This window comes from Bombina bombina, chromosome 1 (assembly GCF_027579735.1).
Source record: "Bombina bombina isolate aBomBom1 chromosome 1, aBomBom1.pri, whole genome shotgun sequence".
In the NCBI taxonomy this organism is placed as follows: domain Eukaryota; kingdom Metazoa; phylum Chordata; class Amphibia; order Anura; family Bombinatoridae; genus Bombina; species Bombina bombina.
In genome coordinates, this window is record NC_069499.1 from 1,277,100,675 (window position 1) to 1,277,124,577 (window position 23,903).

General features: G+C 36.5%; 1 protein-coding gene across 1 annotated transcript in view; it reads right to left on the bottom strand.

Moving 5' to 3' along the window:
- Window positions 1-23,012, bottom strand: part of CDH16 (cadherin 16) — a 577,454-nt gene extending 554,442 nt beyond the window's left edge. Inside the window, exons 1-4 of the mRNA XM_053719204.1 lie at window positions 22,987-23,012; window positions 22,884-22,908; window positions 22,561-22,701; window positions 17,954-18,092 (exon numbers count right to left, since the gene is read on the bottom strand). Of these exons, the coding sequence (XP_053575179.1) occupies window positions 17,954-18,092; window positions 22,561-22,701; window positions 22,884-22,908; window positions 22,987-23,012 (331 nt within the window). The remainder of the gene's footprint in view (window positions 1-17,953; window positions 18,093-22,560; window positions 22,702-22,883; window positions 22,909-22,986) is intronic.
- Window positions 23,013-23,903: the final 891 nt, after the last annotated feature.

The window sequence follows — 23,903 nt, forward strand, 5'->3', positions numbered from 1 at the left end:
AAGGAGGCATCTATGTACTGCCACCAATCAGCAGCTACTAAGCATATTTAAATAACATTTTAAACAAAGGATGTCAAGAGAATGAAGCAAATTAGTTAATAGAAATACATTGGAAAGTTGTTTGAAATTGCATGCTCTTTCTGACTCATGAAAGAAAAAAATGTGTTTCATGTCCATTTAAAGGGACAGTCTAGGGAAAATTAAACTTTTATGATTCAGATAGGGCATGCAATTTTAATTATCAGCTTTCCGATTTACTTTTATCATCAAATTTGCTTTGTTTCCTTCGTAGTATTTTTGAAAAGCTAAACCTAGCTAGACTCAAACTGATTTCTAAACTGTTTAAAACCGCCACTTAGCTCAGAGCATTTTTAAAGTTTTTCACAGTTAGACAGTGTTAGTTCATGTCTGTCATATATATAGGGTTGCCAACCGTCCCTTAAAATACAGACCACTTATAAGTTACACATGCTGCAGGGTGTGCAGGGAGGAATATGAAAAGTGCTGTCCAGAAACACAATACATATTCCTCCCTGCAGCATGTGTAACTCATACGTGTCCAAGAAAACATGGCTGAGGTGGCAACCCTACATATACATAACATTGTGCTCACTCCCGTGGAGTTATTTAGGAGTCTGCACTGATTGGCTAAACTGCATGTCTGTCAAATGTACTGAAATAAGGGTGCAGTCTGCAGAGGCTTAGGTAATCACAGAGGTAAAACATATATTAATATAACCGTGTTGGTTATGCAAAACTGGGGAATGAGTAATAAAGGGATTATCTATCTTTTTAAACAATAACAATTCTGGTGTAGACTGTCCCTTTAACAACATATTTACGGGGCTTTTTTCTCTTAACAAGGTCCCCAGCAAAATGGAGTTGATAAACCCAGGACAGCAGTTTTTGAGTTGAACCCCAAAATGTTTTCAAATGTAACATTGGTTTTGTGTATGGGGAAACACACTAAAACTATTGCTGCCATACTGGATGACATTAGAAAGCAACGTTATCAAACAGATACAAACCTGTGCAACCAAAGTTAAAATAATAAGAACATTTACACTAATAAAAATGATCCAGGTTAATAACCCAACAAAAACACATGATTACTATATCAATAGTGTCCCTGTTCAAATCCCTTAAAAAGACATACTGTACACACACATCTCTATGGTTGTGGAGGACCACAGCTTATTGTACATGTCACTTATTAGCTTCAGTACATGCCATTACAAGTGATCAGTCAACAGACAGGCCCTCCAACTTGTGTTTTAATCTCTAAAACCCCTAGATCAGTGATTTTCAACCTTTCTTTTGCCGTGGCACACTTTTTTACATTAAAAATCCTGCGGCACACCACCACCCCAAAATTTTACAAAATCACACATTGTAGCCTAATACAGCATATATATATATATATATATATATATATATATATATATATATATACACACACACACACACTGTACTGTGCTGTCATGCCATGCCTCCTACAAACTATACGTGACATATTGACATTCATTCACAAACAATCATAATGATTGTCTGTGAATGAATGTCAATATGTCATGGTTGTAAATGATGCCTGCCTTTCTGCCTGATGAACCTGTCACATACCTCCCAATATTTCAAAATTTGAAAGACGGACACCCCCGCACTGGGAAAAGTCCCCCCCCCCCTTGCACACTGGGAAAAGTGTTATATGTGGAGCACTATATATATATATATATATATATATATATATATATATATATATATATATATATATATATATATCCAAACAATTTCCAGTTCAGCCCACCAAGAGGCAACAGCCTGGGTGCAAATATGAGTGATATAAGTAAACAAAATCAGATGCACTCTCAGGTCTTCCACAAAAATCTTTAATGGAACGTATTCGGTGTTCACAACCCCTTCATCAGCATCAACATATTATCAAATATCACACAATTTATAGTGTTTCAAACCGTGTCTCACCAAACAAGTGTTACTCCCAAAAGTGCGCCAAATATCGAGAGTGGAACGCATCTTGCATTCCACTGTGATCCTGCCTACCGGAAGTGATGTTATCTCACTTCCGGTTTCGCGGCATGACAATATTAAGCATACAAGCAGTGTTATGTATTGTGCCTTTATACATTCACTATTACATAATCTAGTGTAATATGAGCTTCAATATGTAAGTGCAAAAAGTACCTTTTGGTATGTTAAGATTCTGCCTTAGATCGCTATGTTATTAGCTCTGATCGGCAGGTTGTGTGTAGTAGTATATACAAGTCGTCATAGCAACTGTAGCTATGGTTATGATACAAACCCAAATTCGTGTCTCAACACAGTGATAAATTGCTTAGTGTAGCAAGCATATATAAGTGACAGTAAGTACTAAACATTCTAAGTCACATTCATGCATAGGTGTGCGTAGTAGTATATGTACATAGATAGATATAAAAAAATAATAAAAAGTGGCGATTCTTGCTATACTTGTTATCAATACATATAAAGATGTAGAATTATTGCAAAATAATAGGTGGATTCTTTGCAGACTATACATCCACTGAATCAATTTGCAACATTATTCTGTTATGTTTTCCAGTAAACATATGGATAGATTGGTGATGTACTATAATTAATTGGGCACAACTTTTTATATAAGTACCCAAAAGCTGTAAATAAATCAGTACATCTATTTATCTGTATATTTGTGGTATGATACAGATATTTAGCCCAATAGAGATATTCACTTAATATAGTGAACTCACATAGAGACCTAGATTATCATGCTGGAATAAGAGAAGGTATATTTGATCATGTCAATATTCATGATCCCACCATTTGGATGTGTACCACAATGTGTCATACAGCTAAGCCATGTCCCAAATACTAGAATAATACTTGATAGTATATCGAAATGTATCTTAATTACATCTGAAATATAATCTCTTATTACACCAAGGTAAGCAGGTAAATAAGTCCAGCTTATAGATGACCAAGTATGGACAGATAGAAAAAGTCCATCCTGTTACTCCTTAGTATTTGTGAGTATATTGATGTATTCCCAGCATAAGGTCTAAGGTGCATAAGTAGGTAATTCTACCTCAGGGGCCAGGCTTCCACAACCAAGGTGGGGGGATTCCCCTCCACCCGGGTGTGTCGTAAGCGACCAGCTCGCATCGCTCAAAAGAGCAATGGAACTGGGAGCTACACGTAGCCACTATGACCCTGGGTTGTACCCCAAGCATGTGACACTACCTTATGGAATCAGATAAGATTTTTAAAGTCTGGGGTGGTATTTTAATCTGCCTGGATGTATGGTTCCCAATTTGAAGATCCACTGGGCTTCACGTTTAAGCAATGTCTTGCTCCTATCCCCTCCCCGATCCAATGGGGGTATGTGGTCAATGAGGATATAACATATGGAAGAAACGGTGTGACCTTGCTTGGCACAATGGCGTGCAACAGGCTGTTCAGAGTCTCCCTGTTTAAGTGCAGATCGTATAGCATGCCTGTGATTTGCCATTCGTTCATGTAACGTGCCTGTAGTTTTGCCCACGTAAAAACACGAACATGGGCAGAAGAGGAGGTACACTACGTGTGTGGTGGTACACGTAATGGAGTGTTTAATCACATATCTCCGATTAGTGTGTGGGTGATGAAAGGTTTTAGTACTGACCAGACCATTACACGTTATACAGCCTAAGCATCTGTATGATCCTTTGATATTTATTTTGGCCCCTGTGGTGTAGCTGGATTTCTGATCAGTGCGCATTAAGAGGTCCTTAAGGTTGGTACCCCTCTTAAAACCAACCATAGGTTGTAGCTGCCGAGTGAATGTTAATTTTGGATCAGACACCATTATGGGCCAGTGCTGATGTAAGATACGTCCCGTGTTCTTGGTGGTTGGAGTGAATGTAGTGGACATAATGAATCTATTGCTCGTGTCTCTCTTTGATGTGGGCTTGATCAATTCATCTTGAGTGAGTGAAGATGCTGTGATCATGTTTTCTTGGATAATAGAGGATTTATACCCCCTCTCGCGGAATCTTTCTCCCACTCCTGTCAGTTGGGAGACCCCAGTCTGTATCTCTGAATTGTTTCTCATTGTTCTCACAAACTGAGATTTGACTATGCCCTTTAGAATTACGATCGGTTTGTTTATGATATAGGGTAGTGCCCAATTGGTGTACCTTTTTGAAGACCGTCAGGTCCAGGAAGTTAATAGACTGTGTATCAACCGTCATCTTAAATTTAACATTGCTAGTGGCCATGTTGTATTTTTCAAACCAAGTTTGTAGTTCCTCCATGGTCCCCCGCCACACCATAAAGATGTCGTCAATATATCTGTAATAGCATACTACTGCCGAACTGGTAGTATGCCACAGATACAAATTTTCAAATTGGGACATGTATAGGTTGGCGTGCCCGCTCCCGGGGTGGGGGCAGCACAATAGACTCCATATTAGGCGGGCGGGGCATAAGACATCGACCGCCAAGACGCCCACGACAGAGGACATAGTAATTAATTTAAGTACACATAGTCTCTCTGACAGTGAACGCCAAGTCTTAAACCGGGGACTATCTTTTGTGCCTAGCACAGCCCTTTCTGAGTTTGATTTAAAACTGGACCTGTATAAATTGAACAAATCACTTAAGATCAGGGAGTTTTTTCAAAACTCCACATCTAGTTCAATTAAGACACAGGTAGAACTTAAATGTAAAATCCCCAGCTCTTTTGAACTGACCAATAGCAGCCCAAGTACCAAAACCTTTATCAGACTTGTCACTCAAGACCTTGAAACAGCCAGACATCAATCCCTTTGGACACACAATATGTCTAGGGAAGAACAACAGGCAATAAAGACCCTCCAGGATGACCCGTCTATAGTCATCAGGCCCGCCGATAAGGGCGGGGCTATAGTGATACTTAACTATGAGGATTACCGCACTGACATTCTGACTCAATTGACAGATATACATACTTACTCTGTATTACCTAATGATCCCACCACAAGGTTTAAAACACAATTGGATGCACTGATCCAGATGGGTTTTGAACAGGGCTGGCTGTCCGAACATATTCGCGACTTTTGCTCTACCTCATACCCTAAAATACCTATCCTATATTCCATCCCTAAGATACACAAAACTCTGGATAATCCACCAGGTCGGCCCATTGTGTCGGCAAGGGATTCCTTGACACAACCGGTAGCGCAACTGGTGGATATCTTACTACAACCTGTTGTTAGGGAGGTAAGGTCATATTTCATGGACACAGGTGATTTTATTCGGAAGATACGGACTGTTGACGTCCAACCTGATGACCAATTGGTCTGTTTGGACGTCAACAGTCTGTACACCATTATCCCCCACACTGGGGGTCTCAAAGCAATTGAGGAACATATCACCAATAACCGAATGAGACAAAAAAGAAAGGGCGCCTCCTAGTGTAGCCAATTTATATACAAATAGATGATAAATGTATGAAGATTTTATACTCACATCTGGTAAAGGCAACGATAATGCCTAGGTAAGCGGTCTGGAAACTTATCAGTGTCCCAGTTAACTGTGCACCATAAGCAGGGCAGCTCCTCTTGAATGATAGAAGTCTGAAAAAATGGAATGGTATACAGAGGGCGACTCCTAGTGCAGATCAGTCAGTACAGTTTAAAACCCCAATTTATCCCTTTGGAGAGATACTCACATATTATGGAGCACACTATAGTGCTAATGAGACATGCTGGGTATATTGTAGTGGCCCAGCGCACATAACACTCTGGCAAGCAATGGATGAATGTTAAAAATAGAAGATAGGAGACTTCAGAAATGTATAAAAATATTCTTTATAAAAATAAATAAGTGAACATAAAAATAATCAGTAAAACAAGCTACGCGTTTCTCAGAGCTCACCACTCTGTTTCCTCAGGCAAGTTATACTGATCTATGATAAAGTCTCCTATTTATACCCCAAAGTCTAATTGGGATTTCAGTTACACCCATTGCACAACTTTTTAATTAGCTCATGCAAGTGTTTCCATAACAACCTTTCTGGCTCCACCTAACATTTCCCAAATGGAGTATACAACATATATGATACATTTTATACAGAGATCTGGTAAATGCACTTCGTATATAATGTAACATCAGTTAAATTATTTATACAATGTAACGAAATATCATCATCATATATGAAAGTAGAGAGCCCATACATTAAAACAACTAGATTAATCAACCAAAATCCTTGTGAATCCCAATACATAAAGCTGTGTTGTTTATTTGCCCTATAGATTTTCTCAAAATATACATAAGTATATGAAACTTAGCTTTAACTTCTTATTCGTGGCGTTACACCCATCTCGTAATGCAATGTATGTGAAACATAACTTATGGGTGCATGTCATTTGACGCTATACCTTTTGGCCCCCATCTTAGAATCTTTGCCATGTCTTTTGAAATTGACAAAATTTACTGTGTTATTCTAAAGTTGTACTCTTTACATTTGATACGCTTCCTACCGGAACTGGTCGTAAGTAGTTTCAGTATATACCGATGCTGATCTGTATCGGTATGACCAATACAATACAGAGGTGTGTGCATGTTATCCAATCCCTCTGTCTATTTTAAATTGGGCCAATCAGTTTAAAGCTTATAGTTCTCTATGTTTGTAGTAAGCGCTGATCTTGCCAGTGAAGCCTTGAGCCTGTACAGCTGTCATAGAACGGGCTGAATATCCGGCCATGTAAATGTTAGTGCTATTCTTATGATTTGTTTGTTGTATCTAAAGTGAAAAGACTTTCAAAATATCAAGTCGAATGGAGTTAATTTCTAATTTTGAGTCATAAAATGAATAGAGAAAAAATCTATTATAGTCTCTATATTGGTGCTAAACTATAGAAAATGTTTTTGTTTCATAGAGGTGTGTCCGTGTCAACCAATGTTCTTTTGCGGTTATCCGTAACAGATATATATACATTCAATATGCTTGTGAGCTAATCTATGCTGTTATCTTAACTCTACTAGTAATAGAATGTCTGCTAAGCTTCTTTTTAAAGTTACAATACATATGCAGTGTTTTCTATGTTATGTTGCTGAATCTAAACGTCGGTCCCTTTTGGACTCAGTAGCGGTCACTTCCCAAAATTAAACAACCTACTATGTAAAATAAAATATTATATTGTTTATGAATATGATATATATATATATCCTATAAGGAAAAAAATGATAGTGAGGTGACTTTAGTGTGCCTGATAATATAATAAACATACCAAGTTACTGAATGATAACAAACCAGATGCACAACTACTATTAAAGTGTATTGACTTTTTACAATTGTTATGTATGAAGAATTTTAGAGTTCGCTAACTCTTTTTAATTTTTATGTATATAATTGTTATATGTATATACTGAGATGTGCGGTATATATTTACTAATGTGAACTATATGGTGAAAAAGACTATAATTGTGAGTGTATTAATATATGGTAAATATTTATAGTAACCATAAATGTAATATGACCCTATTCTTATGGGCTTATGTGATATTATTCTACCTAACTAAATATAACTTGTGTAATTCTTATGTGAAATATTAAATATAGTACAATTATAAAATTATGAATTATTATCGAAGTGAACGTTGATTGTGAATGATGCTGTGGGTGTGTGTGGTATTGAAAAAAATATATTCAACCTATGTGTTGAGGACCATATAACTGAGTGTGTCTATGGTATTCTAATATATATCATAATAGATACCTATATTCTAATAAATATCATAATGGATACCTAAATCACCATACTGTAACACCATGACGGTGTAAATTATGTGATGCATATTAAAAAGTGAAAGTGACTAAATCTGTATATATTAAGATTATTAGTGTGAACTAAAAAACATGATATTTATCTTACAATAGAGATGAGACCTAAATATCACCAACAGTGTTAGAAAATTGAATGTGACTATACGTTGTCCTACAATTAAAAAGCTGCTGTATCTATAACTTCATTAAGACCTTCTGGATATAAAGTAGAAAATTTATAAATCCAGAAGGTCTCTCTTTGGCGAAGTTTTGTCATCCTATTTTGTGAATTACTGGCAGTCACTATCTCCAATGGAGTAATCTTCATAAGACATTTATTCGTACCATGTGATGTTGTATGATGTCTAGAAGTGCTGTATTTATCTAGTCCTTTCCTAATACATCTGAAATGTTCTGACCATCTTTGTCTTATCAATCTGCAGGTGCGGCCTATATATTGTAGGCCACAAATGCAGGTGATACAATAGACCACGTAAGAGGAGCTACATGATATTTTTTGTGTTAGTGTGAAAATTTCCCCTGTGTTATTGGCTTCAATTGTACTCTGTCCATTGATTGTGTATTTGCACATACTACATCTGCTCTTATTGCATCTATAGAAACCCGTCTTAGCACTGTGTATGGTTCCTAATAGTGATAGATTTCTATTTAATGGAGGATCTATTTCTCTTTTACACATTACTATTTTACTGGGTGCCAGTTTTTCTTTTATTGTTGGTGCTCGCCTAAATGTACATAGTGGTTTATCCCCTAAGATTGATTTCAATACAGGGTCTTTCCTTAATAGTGTCCAATGCTTAGTTAAGATCTTTTTGATCTCCCTGTGGTTATCATTATATCTCGTAATAAATGTAGATTCGTAACCTGAATCAAATGTTGATTCTATTTTCTTTTTATTGGTTAATAGATCATTCCTATTCTGGGCACGTGCTCTATGATAGCTATGTTCAATAAGTTGTATAGGATAATGTTTATCCTTGAACCTATCTATGAGAATCTGACTTTGATTGTCAAATGTACCAATGTCTGTACAATTCCTTCGAATTCTTCTAAACTGGCTATATGGAATGTTGTGTTTCCAGCTAGAATAATGGTTACTATGATAATCAAGTAAATTATTACTGTCAACTGTTTTAAAAAAGGTGCATGATTCCACCTTATCATCTTTGCCCCACATTAGGGAAACATCCAAAAAATAAATTGTATCTACTTGTATATTCCATGTAAATTTAATACCCATATTGTTCCTATTAAGTTTATTTTGAAAGGTTGTTAAAGAATCTAGAGGACCTCTCCATAGGAAGAGCAGGTTATCTATATAACGGCCATAGAAGACCAGATTTTGCTCCCAGTTTGAATCATAGATGTATATTGACTCAAACAAACCCATAAATAGGTTTGCAAAACTGGGAGAAAATCTGGTCCCCATGGCCGTCCCCTTAATCTGGATGTAAAAGTAATCCAAAAATTGAAAATAGTTGTGAGTTAAGATGAAACTTATCAATTCTAGTATAAAGTTCTTTTGAAGATCTGACATATATATGTCCTCACTTAAAAAATGATCAATAGAGTTCAAACCTATGTCGTGTGCAATATTTGAATAGAGTGAAGTTACATCACACGACACCCAATATAGATTACTCTCTCTCTTTATATTTGAAAGTTTTACCAATAAGTCTGTGGTATCTCTAATGTGAGACCTTAATTGCACTACATACTTTTGGAGATAAAAGTCTATATATGAAGATAAATTGTCGGTTATACTATTCATTCCCGCGATAATGGGCCTACCAGGTGGATTATTCAATTGCTTATGTATTTTGGGTAGGTGATAGTAATATGGTATATTTGGACTTTTTGGAATCAGAATTTTTTTTTTCTTTTTTGTTCAAAATGCCATTAGTGTATCCAAAATTAATCAGTGTTATTAGTTCTTTTGTAAATGTATTTGTGGGATTTTTTTTCTAATTTCTTGTAATATTCTTTATCAAGTATTATTCTATATGCTTCATTAATATATTCTGAATAATCTTGGATCACTATCCCTCCGCCTTTATCCGCCTGGCGGATGACTATGTTCTTGTCTCTTGTGAGTTCTGAAAGAGCCTTCTTTTCATTAGGCCAGATATTGCCATGGTTTTTACTGTACTTTGGCAGTTTTTCAAGGTCTTCTAAAACTAGATTTTGGAATATGTCTAAATATGCTGTATCTTCTCCTTTGGGATTAAATGAAGATGGTGGTGCAAAGTGTGTGTGAATAACCCCCTCAAAAAGTTGTTCTGACAAATCTTCAGGATCAACATATATTACTGGTGTATTTATGCGTGTAGGCATATTATCTGTCAATATGGGGATACTTGTATTTCTATTAGTTTGAAGTTGTTTTTTGGCGAAGTAACGTTGTAATGATAACTTTCTAGTAAATTTGTTCAAATCCACATATAATTCAAAAATTCTATGAGGGTTTGAGGGACAAAAACTCAAACCCTTGCCCAAAATTCTTATTTGATCACTGGTAAGAGTTTTTTTAGATAGATTAAAAATGCCTTTGCTTAGTTGTTGTAACTTTTTTTCCTAGGAGGCAATTCCCCTTCCCCTACGTCCCCGTTTGTGTATGTTCTTTTGTTTTTTCCTGGTTGTTGGTAGGGTGTATTCTGTCCTTCCCTCCTCCATAAAGGTGCTAGAGGTATGCGTTCTTCTAAAAAAGAAGCAGTAGAATTGTGTGGTGTTGGTGAATTGTGTGTCTGTAATGTATCTCTATTATTGGTAGAATGATCTTCATATGTTCTATTATTGTTGGCCGCATTTGCTCCATGGGTCCTAGGGGTTTCAGCTACATATTCTCTCAAATGGTGTGTTTTATTCTGATGTTGGTTATCTCTTTAATCAGAAGGATAATTATCTCTATGTTGATTATTAGTAGATCTATGTGGGTATGAAAAATGGGACTGTTCCCTTGAATGTGAGTTGGTGTTCTGTCTTATTTGGTCTCTTTGATCTCTTGGGCCTCTTTGAACGAAGTGTTGTCTCTCATATTGGGAATGATGTTGTTCATTCAAAGGTGTGAATCTGTTGGAAGTGGGAATATAATATGGTTGTTGTTCCCTATATTCTCTGGGATTGTTAAAGACTGCATTTGTTATATTATTCTTATGCTGATGTTGTCTATTTCCTGCATATTGGGATCTATTATGATAGTTTTGATTTTTAAATCTGTTTCTATTTTGATATGTGACCTTAGTCCAAATATTTATTAGAATATAGGTATCTATTATGATATATATTAGAATACCATAGACACACTCAGTTATATGGTCCTCAACACATAGGTTGAATATATTTTTTTCAATACCACACACACCCACAGCATCATTCACAATCAACGTTCACTTCGATAATAATTCATAATTTTATAATTGTACTATATTTAATATTTCACATAAGAATTACACAAGTTATATTTAGTTAGGTAGAATAATATCACATAAGCCCATAAGAATAGGGTCATATTACATTTATGGTTACTATAAATATTTACCATATATTAATACACTCACAATTATAGTCTTTTTCACCATATAGTTCACATTAGTAAATATATACCACACATCTCAGTATATACATATAACAATTATATACATAAAAATTAAAAAGAGTTAGCGAACTCTAATATTCTTCATACATAACAATTGTAAAAAGTCAATATACTTTAATAGTAGTTGTGCATCTGGTTTGTTATCATTCAGTAACTTGGTATGTTTATTATATTATCATGCGCACTAAAGTCACCTCACTATCATTTTTTTCCTTATAGGATATATATATATCATATTCATAAACAATATAATATTTTATTTTACATAGTAGGTTGTTTAATTTTGGGAAGTGACCGCTACTGAGTCCAAAAGGGACCGACGTTTAGATTCAGCAACATAACATAGAAAACACTGCATATGTATTGTAACTTTAAAAAGAAGCTTAGCAGACATTCTATTACTAGTAGAGTTAAGATAACAGCATAGATTAGCTCACAAGCATATTGAATGTATATATATCTGTTACGGATAACCGCAAAAGAACATTGGTTGACACGGACACACCTCTATGAAACAAAAACATTTTCTATAGTTTAGCACCAATATAGAGACTATAATAGATTTTTTCTCTATTCATTTTATGACTCAAAATTAGAAATTAACTCCATTCGACTTGATATTTTGAAAGTCTTTTCACTTTAGATACAACAAACAAATCATAAGATTAGCACTAACATTTGCATGGCCGGATATTCAGCCCGTTCTATGACAGCTGTACAGGCTCAAGGCTTCACTGACAAGATCAGCGCTTACTACAAACATAGAGAACTATAAGCTTTAAACTGATTGGCCCAATCTAAAATAGACAGAGGGATTGGATAACATGCACACACCTCTGTATTGTATTGGTCATCTAGCGCACAATACTGCAGATACAGATCAGCATCGGTAGATACTGAAACTACTTACGACCAGTTCCGGTAGGAAGCGTATCAAATGTACAGAGTACAACTTTAGAATAACACAGTAAATTTTGTCAATTTCAAAAGACATGGCAAAGATTCTAAGATGGGGGCCAAAAGGTATAGCGTCAAATGACATGCACCCATAAGTTATGTTTCACATACATTGCATTACGAGATGGGTGTAACGCCACGAATAAGAAGTTAAAGCTAAGCTTCATATACTTATGTATATTTTGAGAAAATCTATAGGGCAAATAAACAACACAGCTTTATGTATTGGGATTCGCAAGGATTTTGGTTGATTAATCTAGTTGTTTTAATGTATGGGCTCTCTACTTTCATATATGATGATGATATTTCGTTACAATTAATAAATAATTTAACTGATGTTACATTATATACGAAGTGCATTTACCAGATCTCTGTATAAAATGTATCATATATGTTGTATACTCCATTTGGGAAATGTTAGGTGGAGCCAGAAAGGTTGTTATGGAAACACTTGCATGAGCTAATTAAAAAGGTGTGCAATGGGTGTAACTGATATCCCAATTAGACTTTGGGGTATAAATAGGAGACTTTATCATAGATCAGTATAACTTGCCTGAGGAAACAGAGTGGTGAGCTCTGAGAAACGCGTAGCGTGTTTTACTGATTATTTTTATGTTCACTTATTTATTTTTATAAAGAATATTTTTAAACATTTCTGAAGTCTCCTATCTTCTATTTTTAACATTCATCCATTGCTTGCCAGAGTGTTATGTGCGCTGAGCCACTACAATATACCCAGCATGTCTCATTAGCACTATAGTGTGCTCCATAATATGTGAGTATCTCTCCAAAGGGATAAGTTGAGGTTTTAAACTGTACTGACTGATCTGCACTAGGAGTCTCCCTCTGTATACCATTCCATTTTTTCAGACTTACTTCTATCATTCAAGAGGAGCTGCCCTGCTTATGGTGCACAGTTAACTGGGACACTGATAAGTTTCCAGACCGCTTACCTAGGCATTATCGTTGCCTTTACCAGATGTGAGTATAAAATCTTCATACATTTATCATCTATTTGTATATAAATTGGCTACACTAGGAGGCGCCCTTTCTTTTTTGTCTCATTCGGTTATTGGTGATATGTTCCTCAATTGCTTTGAGACCCCCAGTGTGGGGGATAATGGTGTACAGACTGTTGACGTCCATCAGGTTGGACGTCAACAGTCCGTATCTTCTGAATAAAATCACCTGTGTCCATGATATATGACTTTACCTCCCTAACAACAGGTTGTAGTAAGATATCCACCAGTTGCGCTACCGATTGTGTCAAGGAATCCCTTGCCGACACAATGGGCCGACCTGGTGGATGATCCAGAGTTTTGTGTATCTTAGGGATGGAATATAGGATAGGTATTTTAGGGTATGAGGTAGAGCAAAAGTCGCGAATATGTTCGGACAGCCAGCCCTGTTCAAAACCCATCTGGATCAGCGCATCCAATTGTGTTTTAAACCTTGTGGTGGGGTCATTAGGTAATACAGAGTAAGTATGTATATCTGTCAATTGAGTCAGAATGTCAGTGCGGTAATCCTCATAGTTAAGTATCACTATAGCCCCGCCCTTATCGGCGGGCCTGATGACTATAGACGGGTCATCCTGGAGGGTCTTTATTGCCTGTCGTTCTTTCCTAGACATATTGTGTGTCCAAAGGGATTGATGTCTGGCTGTTTCAAGGTCTTGAGTGACAAGTCTGATAAAGGGTTTGGTACTTGGGCTGCTATTGGTCGGTTCAAAAGAGCTGGGGATTTTACATTTAAGTTCTACCTGTGTCTTAATTGAACTACATGTGGAGTTTTGAAAAAACTCCCTGATCTTAAGTGATTTGTTCAATTTATACAGGTCCAGTTTTAAATCAAACTCAGAAAGGGCTGTGCTAGGCACAAAAGATAGTCCCCGGTTTAAGACTTGGCGTTCACTGTCAGAGAGACTATGTGTACTTAAATTAATTACTATGTCCTCTGTCGTGGGCGTCTTGGCGGTCGATGTCTTATGCCCCGCCCGCCTAATATGGGGTCTATTGTGCCGCCCCCACCCCGGGAGAGGGTACGCCAACCTATACATGTCCCAATTTGAAAATTTGTATCTGTGGCATACTACCAGTTCGGCAGTAGTATGCTATTACAGATATATTGACGACATCTTTATGGTGTGGCGGGGGACCATGGAGGAACTACAAACTTGATTTGAAAAATACAACATGGCCACTAGCAATGTTAAATTTAAGATGACGGTTGATACACAGTCTATTATCTTCCTGGACCTGATGGTCTTCAAAAAGGTACACCAATTGGGCACTACCCTATATCATAAACAAACCGATCGTAATTCTATTCTGAGTGCTGACAGCTGTCACCCCCCTGCCCTCCTAAAGGGCATAGTCAAATCTCAGTTTGTGAGAACAATGAGAAACAATTCAGAGATACAGACTGGGGCCTCCCAACTGACAGGAGTGGGAGAAAGATTCCGTGAGAGGGGGTATAAATCCTCTATTATCCAAGAAGCATCTTCACTCACTCAAGATGAATTGATCAAGCCCACATCAAAGAGAGACACGAGCAATAGATTGATTATGTCCACTACATTCACTCCAACCACCAAGAATACGGGACGTATCTTACATCAGCACTGGCCCATAATGGCCTCTGATCCAAAATTAACATTCACTCGGCAGCTACAACCTATGGTGGGTTTTAAGAGGGGTACCAACCTTAAGGACCTCTTAATGCGCACTGATCAGAAATCCAGCTACACCACAGGGGCCAAAATAAATATCAAAGGATCATACAGATGCTTAGGCTGTACAACGTGTAATGGTCTGGTCAGTACTAAAACCTTTCATCACCCACACACTAATCAGAGATATGTGATTAAACACTCCATTACGTGTACCACCACACACGTAGTGTACCTCCTCTTCTGCCCATGTTCGTGTTTTTACGTGGGCAAAACTACAGGCACGTTATGTGAACGAATGGCAAATCACAGGCATGCTATACGATCTGCACTTAAACAGGGAGACTCTGAACAGCCTGTTGCACGCCATTGTGCCAAGCAAGGTCACGCCGTTTCTTCTATACGTTATATCCTCATTGACCACATACCCCCATTGGATCGGGGAGGGGATAGGAGCAAGACATTGCTTAAACGTGAAGCCCAGTGGATCTTCAAATTGGAAACCATACATCCAGGCGGATTAAATACAACCCAGACTTTAAAAATCTTATCTGATTCCATAAGGTAGTGCCACATGCTTGGGGTACAACCCAGGGTCATAGTGGCTACGTGTAGCTCCCAGTTCCATTGCTCTTTTGAGCGATGCGAGCTGGTCGCTTACGACACACCCGGGTGGAGGGGAATCCCCCCACCTTGGTTGTGGAAGCCTGGCCCCTGAGGTAGAATTACCTACTTATGCACCTTAGACCTTATGCTGGGGATACATCAATATACTCACAAATACTAAGGAGTAACAGGATGGACTTTTTCTATCTGTCCATACTTGGTCATCTATAAGCTGGACTTATTTACCTGCTTACCTTGGTGTAATAAGAGATTATATTTCAGATGTAATTAAGATACATTTCGATATACTATCAAGTATTATTCTAGTATTTGGGACATGGCTTAGCTGTATGACACATTGTGGTACACATCCAAAAGGTGGGATCATGAATATTGACATGATCAAATATACCTTCTCTTATTCCAGCATGATAATCTAGGTCTCTATGTGAGTTTACTATATTAAGTGAATATCTCTATTGGGCTAAATATCTGTATCATACCACAAATATACAGATAAATAGATGTACTGATTTATTTACAGCTTTTGGGTACTTATATAAAAAGTTGTGCCCAATTAATTATAGTACATCACCAATCTATCCATATGTTTACTGGAAAACATAACAGAATAATGTTGCAAATTGATTCAGTGGATGTATAGTCTGCAAAGAATCCACCTATTATTTTGCAATAATTCTACATCTTTATATGTATTGATAACAAGTATAGCAAGAATCGCCACTTTTTTTTTTTTTTTTATATCTATCTATGTACATATACTACTACGCACACCTATGCATGAATGTGACTTAGAATGTTTAGTACTTACTGTCACTTATATATGCTTGCTACACTAAGCAATTTATCACTGTGTTGAGACACGAATTTGGGTTTGTATCATAACCATAGCTACAGTTGCTATGACGACTTGTATACACTACTACACACAACCTGCCGATCAGAGCTAATAACATAGCGATCTAAGGCAGAATCTTAACATACCAAAAGGTACTTTTTGCACTTACATATTGAAGCTCATATTACACTAGATTATGTAATAGTGAATATATAAAGGCACAATACATAACACTGCTTGTATGCTTAATATTGTCATGCCACGAAACCGGAAGTGAGATAACATCACTTCCGGTAGGCAGGATCACAGTGGAACGCAAGATGCGTTCCACTCTCGATATTTGGCGCACTTTTGGGAGTAACACTTGTTTGGTGAGACACGGTTTGAAACACTATAAATTGTGTGATATTTGATTATATGTTGATGCTGATGAAGGGGTTGTGAACACCGAAAACGAGCTGCAGCTGCGCAGTTACCCTCAGTCATCATTTCACTCAAAATAAAGAAACGGCCCAGAGTAAAAAAACAAGCAAAATTTTAAAAATATGTCACATTGTTGTCAGTCTGCCACGGCATACCTGAGGATCTCTCACGGCACACTAGTGTGCCGCGGCACACTGGTTGAAAAACACTGCCCTAGATTAACATTTTGTTTGTTGTTAATCTTGCAGATTAGGTTTTTGGATTATGAAATTGGGAGATTAACAATTCAGATATCGATTCTGTGTTGTTCTTTTTTAGGTAAAGATTTCGAGCTTCAGGGGTATAAATGGCAGAAAGCATTTTAAGATTTTTATCCCTGGAAAAACACACTGACAATACTATCCAAAGTTCAGAAATGGTTATCTACCAAAAGTAAGATCAAGATTACGATCAAAAACCATTAAATACAGTAGAATTGCATAATCAACATGTGCATGACAAACAAAACAAAAAAACAAAAAAAAAACATTTGTATGATAAAAAGACAAGCAATAGCACTATGATTTTTAAATAAGCATTCGATTTTTTCTGACAAATTTCAAATTGTAGTTAAATTTGCTGGCCTCATGTATCATGTGACAGCCAACAGCCAATAACAGGCTCATATACGTATACACTCTGAACTCTTGCACATGCTTAATAGCAGCTGGTGCATTAGAAAGTGTACATATAAAAAGACTGTGCACAATTTGATAATGGAAGTTAACCGGATAATCTTAACTGCATGCTCTATCTGAATCATGAAAATCTAATTTTGACTTTGTGTCTCTTTAAATTGTTCTAATTACAGTATAACCAGAAAATGGGGTGTTTCCAACCTGGATTGGTTAAATACTCTTAAAATATAAATAACAGATATTTTTCAGGCTTTTTGTGTGGCTTCTTAGTTGAGTGCCTGTTTCAACTTTTCAATAAACGAGAAACAATTGCCTTTATTAAGGAAACAAAAAATTATGAAATTACCTTGCTTTGTTCCTTTGCTGACAACTCCATAAAATATGTTCTCCGTCATTATAGGCATATTATCATTTTCATCTTTCACTCTAATATTAATAGTAATTGGATCATGAACAGCTTCTACACCATTACTTTTTAGAGATACCTGCAATGGACCACACAAGATTTTGTTATACAAGTAGCAAAGTTTCACAAAACATATGCAATCATTGTTTGTGCTACATAACAAATATATTGCCAATTCTAGCCTACTGTGTCCATTTTAGTACCTCCTTGCTCCCTCCTCCAAAACTTCATCCTCCTCATTTAAAGCTCCATGCTCCCTCCTGTAAAACTCCCTCCTTTCTCCTCCCTCCTGTAAAACTCCCTTGTTTAAAACTGCATGTCCCCTCCTGTAAAATTCCTTCCTTCCTCCTGTAAAACTCCCTCCTTCTTCCTCCCTTCAGTAAAACTCCATGCCCCCTTCTGTAAAACTCCCTCCTTTCTCCTGTAAAACTCCCTCCTTCCTCCTTAAAAACTCCCTCCTTCCTCCTCCCTCCTGTAAAACTCCTCCCTGCTTAATGCTGCCTCCTCCCTCCTCCATGCTGCCTCCTCTGTCCTCCCTGTCCCATGCTCCCTTCTGTAAAACTCCCTCCTTCATCCTCCCTTCTGTAAAACTCCCTTGTTTAAAACTCCATGCCCCCACCTGTTAAACTCCCTCCTTCCTCCTGTAAAATTCCCTCCTTCCTCCTGTAAAACTCCCTCCTCCCTCCTGTAAAACTCCCTCCTTCTTCCTGTAAAACTTCCTCCTGTAAAACTCCCTCCTTCCTCCTCCCTCTTGTAAAAATCACTCCTTCCTCCTGTAAAACTCCCTCCTTAATTCTGTAAAACTCCCTCCTTCCTTCTGTAAAACTCCCTCCTTCCTCCTTCCCTCCTCACTCTTTCCTCCGACCTCCTGTAAAACTCCTCCCTGCTTATTGCTGCCTCCTCCCTCCTCCATGCTGCCTCCTCCCTCCTCCATGCTGCCTCCTCTGTCCTCCTGCTCCATGCTGCCTCCTCCCTCCTCTGTCCAGAGTCAGACTTTAAATTTTTTTGCAAAGTTCAGTAATTATACAAAAAAAATGTATATTTTTTATATGAAGACTGAAAGGAAAGAAAATACACAGAACATAGGAGCCAAGCAGATGGTGTCTGTTGTGTGTCTGAGACTACAAGAAAACAAGAAAAAATAAGAGACAAGGTCAGCAATGTTAACAGAATTTTATATAGGCATCTACTACCTGTTTTTAATTTATCTAGCGTTTATTGTGTAAACATTTCGGTCTAGATTACAAATGGAGCGCTAAATATCGCACAATAAAGTAAATCACAATGCGAACGCAAGATCACGTTTGCATTGCTAGGAAGAATTGCACTCACAATAGCGCATTTCTATAGGCTCTGATGGGAGCCTCGTTCTGATGCAATCCCGAGACAGCATTAGAACCTCGCACAGCTAAGGTGGTAAGTAGCGCAGAATTTATAAATATATATGAATAAATACATACAGTATATATATTTGTGTTAATATGTGTATTTACACATATTAACACATCATATATATGTATGTAAGCATATACATATATTTTTACATTGCTATCTATGAATACACACAATTCTCAAAGACTGCAATGTAAAGGCACTTTTCAGTGCCTTTTTTTTCTAACATCCCACTCCCACCAACTTTAAAGCCCCAAAATTGCTTAGTTTTTTTTTTAATTAAAAAAATAATGCACTTTAAGAAACTTAACCAGAAATTGGATCTCTGGGTAATTTTCTGAGCTTGCGGTAGCAATAAACAGCCAATTGTAATGGCTCGTTAATTATCGCGATAATCTAGCCCTTACCGTGTGCATGTGTCACAGCAATCAAAAACAAATTCAGAATAGACTCCAGACTGCAAGATGATTTAGAGATTTGCTTAAAGGGACAGTAAACAGCTTGAGACTTTATCAGGCATGCAATAAATAGCAAGCCATTACAAGTGGCAGGTTATTGCTACCGCAAGCTCGCAGTAGCAATTAGCGCTCCAAAAATTAACCAGAGATTAGATCTCTGATTCATTTTCTAAAAGTGTTCAAAATGCCCTCAAAATAGAGTGTATTATAGTTTTTTATTATTTTATTTTTTACCCTTTTATAAAAATAAAAAAATACATAACAGCACTAGACAGTTTTGGGGGTTTAAAGTTGGTGGCAGTGCCTTTACATGGTGGTCAATGGGAACTGTGCGTTCCCTGTAAATACATATGTACATGCTTATATAAATATATATATATATATATATATATATATATACGTGTTAATATGTGTATATACACATATTAACACATAAATATATATGTATATAAGCATATACTGTACATATATATTTAAAAATTGCTGCGCTACTTACCCCCTTCACTGCACGAGGTTCTCATGACGTTTGTCAGGGCATGAGAACAATGCTCCCATTTAAGCCTATGGAAGTGCTCTTGTGTTCGTATTACTGTGAACTTGAAATACCAGAGCACATTAGTGTGCACTGGTATTACTAAGTGGAGCACTAATATCGCTGTTCAAGAAAGCAATATTTAGTGCTCCCCTTGTAATTTGGCCTTTAATATCCCTTAAGCAAATCACCTATAATTAGAAAAAAAACTGCACTGAAAACTGTCTTTACATTGCGGTCTGTGCTGCCATCTTTATTTTTTAATAAACTACACTAGACAGTATTTTGGGGCCATTTGGGGAAGATTTATAAAATTAACCAGGGATTTGATCTCTTGTTAATTTTCTAAGCGCTAATTGCTCCTGCAAGCTCGCGGTAGCAATAACCAGCCACTTGTAATGGCTGATTAATTATCACGCATTAATTATTTGCCCGTTTGAGGGCACACAATAATTTAGTGCTCCACTTGTAATCTAGCCCTAAATGTTTACACATTAAGAGCTAGACAAATTCAGAACAGGTAGTAGGTGCATATATTAAATACATTATAATTATATTTAAAAATACATGAAGAACACACACATACAGTATATACAAGGCTCATTCCTGCTGGTAACTATATATATATATATATATATATATATATATATTCACATTTGTTTCCTTGTAGCCCTCAGCTTAGATACTCTGTTTTTTTTCATTTTCTCTCAAACTCCACCCTTTATATATTGATATTTCTATATATCTATATTTAAATATATTTACACAGTATATATATATATATAAGCAGCATAAAACAGGGAGGATGAAGCAGAAGGGAGACAGTTTTACCAGAGGGAGGGGCAAGGAGGGAGTTTTAGAGGAGGGAGCATGGAGTTATGGAGGATGGAGTTTTACAGGAAGGAGGAGGAAGGAGAAAGTTTTACAGGAAGGAGGAGGAAGGAGAAAGTTTTACAGGAAGGAGGAGGAAGGGGGAAGTTTTACAGTTGGGAGCATGGAGCTTTAAATGATAGAGTATGAAGTTTTGGAAGAGGGAGCAAGTATCCGTTCTTGATTTTTTTCAGATAGGTGGCTATATATATATGCTTGTTCAGTGATCAAGCTTTTCAACTAAAAGATACGGTGGCATTTGGATATTTACTAAGAAAGCACACGTCAGACTCAAACACTGTTTGTGTATTCAATGGATCTAGGAATGATCACATCTAACGTCTAGGTTACATTATTGCTGCAGGAGATTGTTGTTGGATTTATTTTACAGTATGTTTGAAATTATCTCTCACTCTTTTGTTTTACTGTTATTTTAGTGAACAATTAGAATGGCCCTTTTTTCCTTAAATTCATACTGAGGTTAATTTTGGAATAAAGGAAATACTTTATAAAACATCTAACTTTCATAGTGGAGTTGTTACATTACTGAGTTTTAGTGTTAAAGCCATTCAATTAAGTTGAATTTAGTACAAATTAATGTAAGAAAAAATGTCCCTAATACCTTTTTAAAATTAATATTTTACTCTTTAGCAAACACAAAATTGAAATTCCCAATATCAAATTACTGATGTATCCATCAAGATCCTGTCCCTTTAAAGAACTTTCTGAGGACTTCAAGCCCCCACCCCATTAATAGCTGATACTCTTTCATACAGCAGCTCCATAGTCAGCTATAATTCTCTGAGTATACCAACAACAAACTATACTCTCTCCTCATATCACATCCTAATCACATGACAACTATTCCATATTCAAGCTCATACACAGCCATTTTGGTTGAGTCTTGTCTACTCTAAATCACCACCAGGGTTGTTTCTAGGCCTCAAAATTAAGATTGCCACAGTGCTATAAGTCAAAATTGGTGGGATATGCTAGTGGGATTTTCATATTATGTATCTTATTTCTGTGTTTCCCACAATTTGCCTGTTTTTATTGTGAGTGGAGCATGGAACATTCTTGTTACAGTGCAAATTCATAACATATAAACATAAAATTTGCATATCTTGTAATTTTACTTTAAATCAATTAACTTGATAATATTTAAAAAGTCCACTTGGCTAATACATTTATTATTAATTGTAGCTTAGGGACATTACATATGTTTTTTTTTTTTTCAGTTACACATCTGTAGTTTTTCAAATCCTTTGTCAGAGACTGGAAGGGATTCACTGTACCTGAAGTGTATATGAATCTTGCCTCTCTCGATCAAAGGGTTTCATAGCATACAAGAACCCAGAGTCTGGATCCACTCCAAATAATCCGTCTCTATTTCCAGCCAACTCTGTATTATATTGGCCATCTGTTGTACGGTTTATCTACAAGACAATTTACTGTAAGGTTAATTGAGAAAATATATCTGACAAATGCATTTTTGGCAAAGGAAACCCAGAAAGCATCTACATGGTAAGAATACAACATGTTCCTAAGCATACATTGTTAACACATGCTAGCTAATTTTTAAATTGCTCCAAATGGATTATATCAGAATAGGAATTACTGTGTCATCGAAATATGAAAAAGAGCTAAAAAAATAGACACATAGTATTATATTATTATGACAAATGTGTATGAGGCACTGACATATCGCTCTTTTCTATTACTTTTCATAGTGATAAATGCAGCTCATTGTTCAGTTATTGGCAGCTACCAGATAAATCTATTTATTCTCCATATATTATTTGCAGTATTCAAGATCTATCAGCTGAGGCCTTTCCCGCCCAATCACAATACTGCATTTTTGTCTGTTTCCCGTACTTGCAAACATGTTTTTAGATCCTGCTAAAATCCCTATTTTTAATTATGGGGACAAAATTTTCTGTGAGTTTTTAACATTTTTCCGAGGCCAGTTTTGACTTTTCAAATTTGACACCTCAAGGCACTTGAAAAGTCTTTGAAAGGGCATTTAAACATCTTTGCAACTATAATTTCACAGCTACTTGGAAACAGTCAATTATCTTGCACATGTGCAAAACACTGAAATGGCCACAGGATACCTTGTAGAGGTGCATTAACAAAAACAAAAAGTACAGAAAAGCAGATAGATTGAGAACTAATATATATATGTATATGTGTATATATATATATATATATATATATATATATATATATATATTTACCCCTAGATTTTCTACATATTTTTTCATTAACAAACTACAGTGATGCATATAACATCAGAGTCTATTAGTCATTAAAACTTTCCTTCATATTCAAAGAACAATCCATATATAATAATACACAACGAGAAGATCTGCTCACTTTAAAAAAGACAGCTATGGTATTGATTTATTAAAGCTCTATTCTTCCCTAATGTATTGGCTGTATAAATTAGACACTGAACACATTTAAAAATCTATCGGCTAGATTACGAGTTTGGCGTTAGAAGCTGTGCGGTGCTAACGAGCAGTTTATGCTCACCGCTCACCACAGACAACGCTGGTATTACGGGTTTTTACAAACCCGGCATTAGCCTCTAAAAAGTGAGCATAGAGCAAAATTTAGCTCCACATCTCACCTCAAT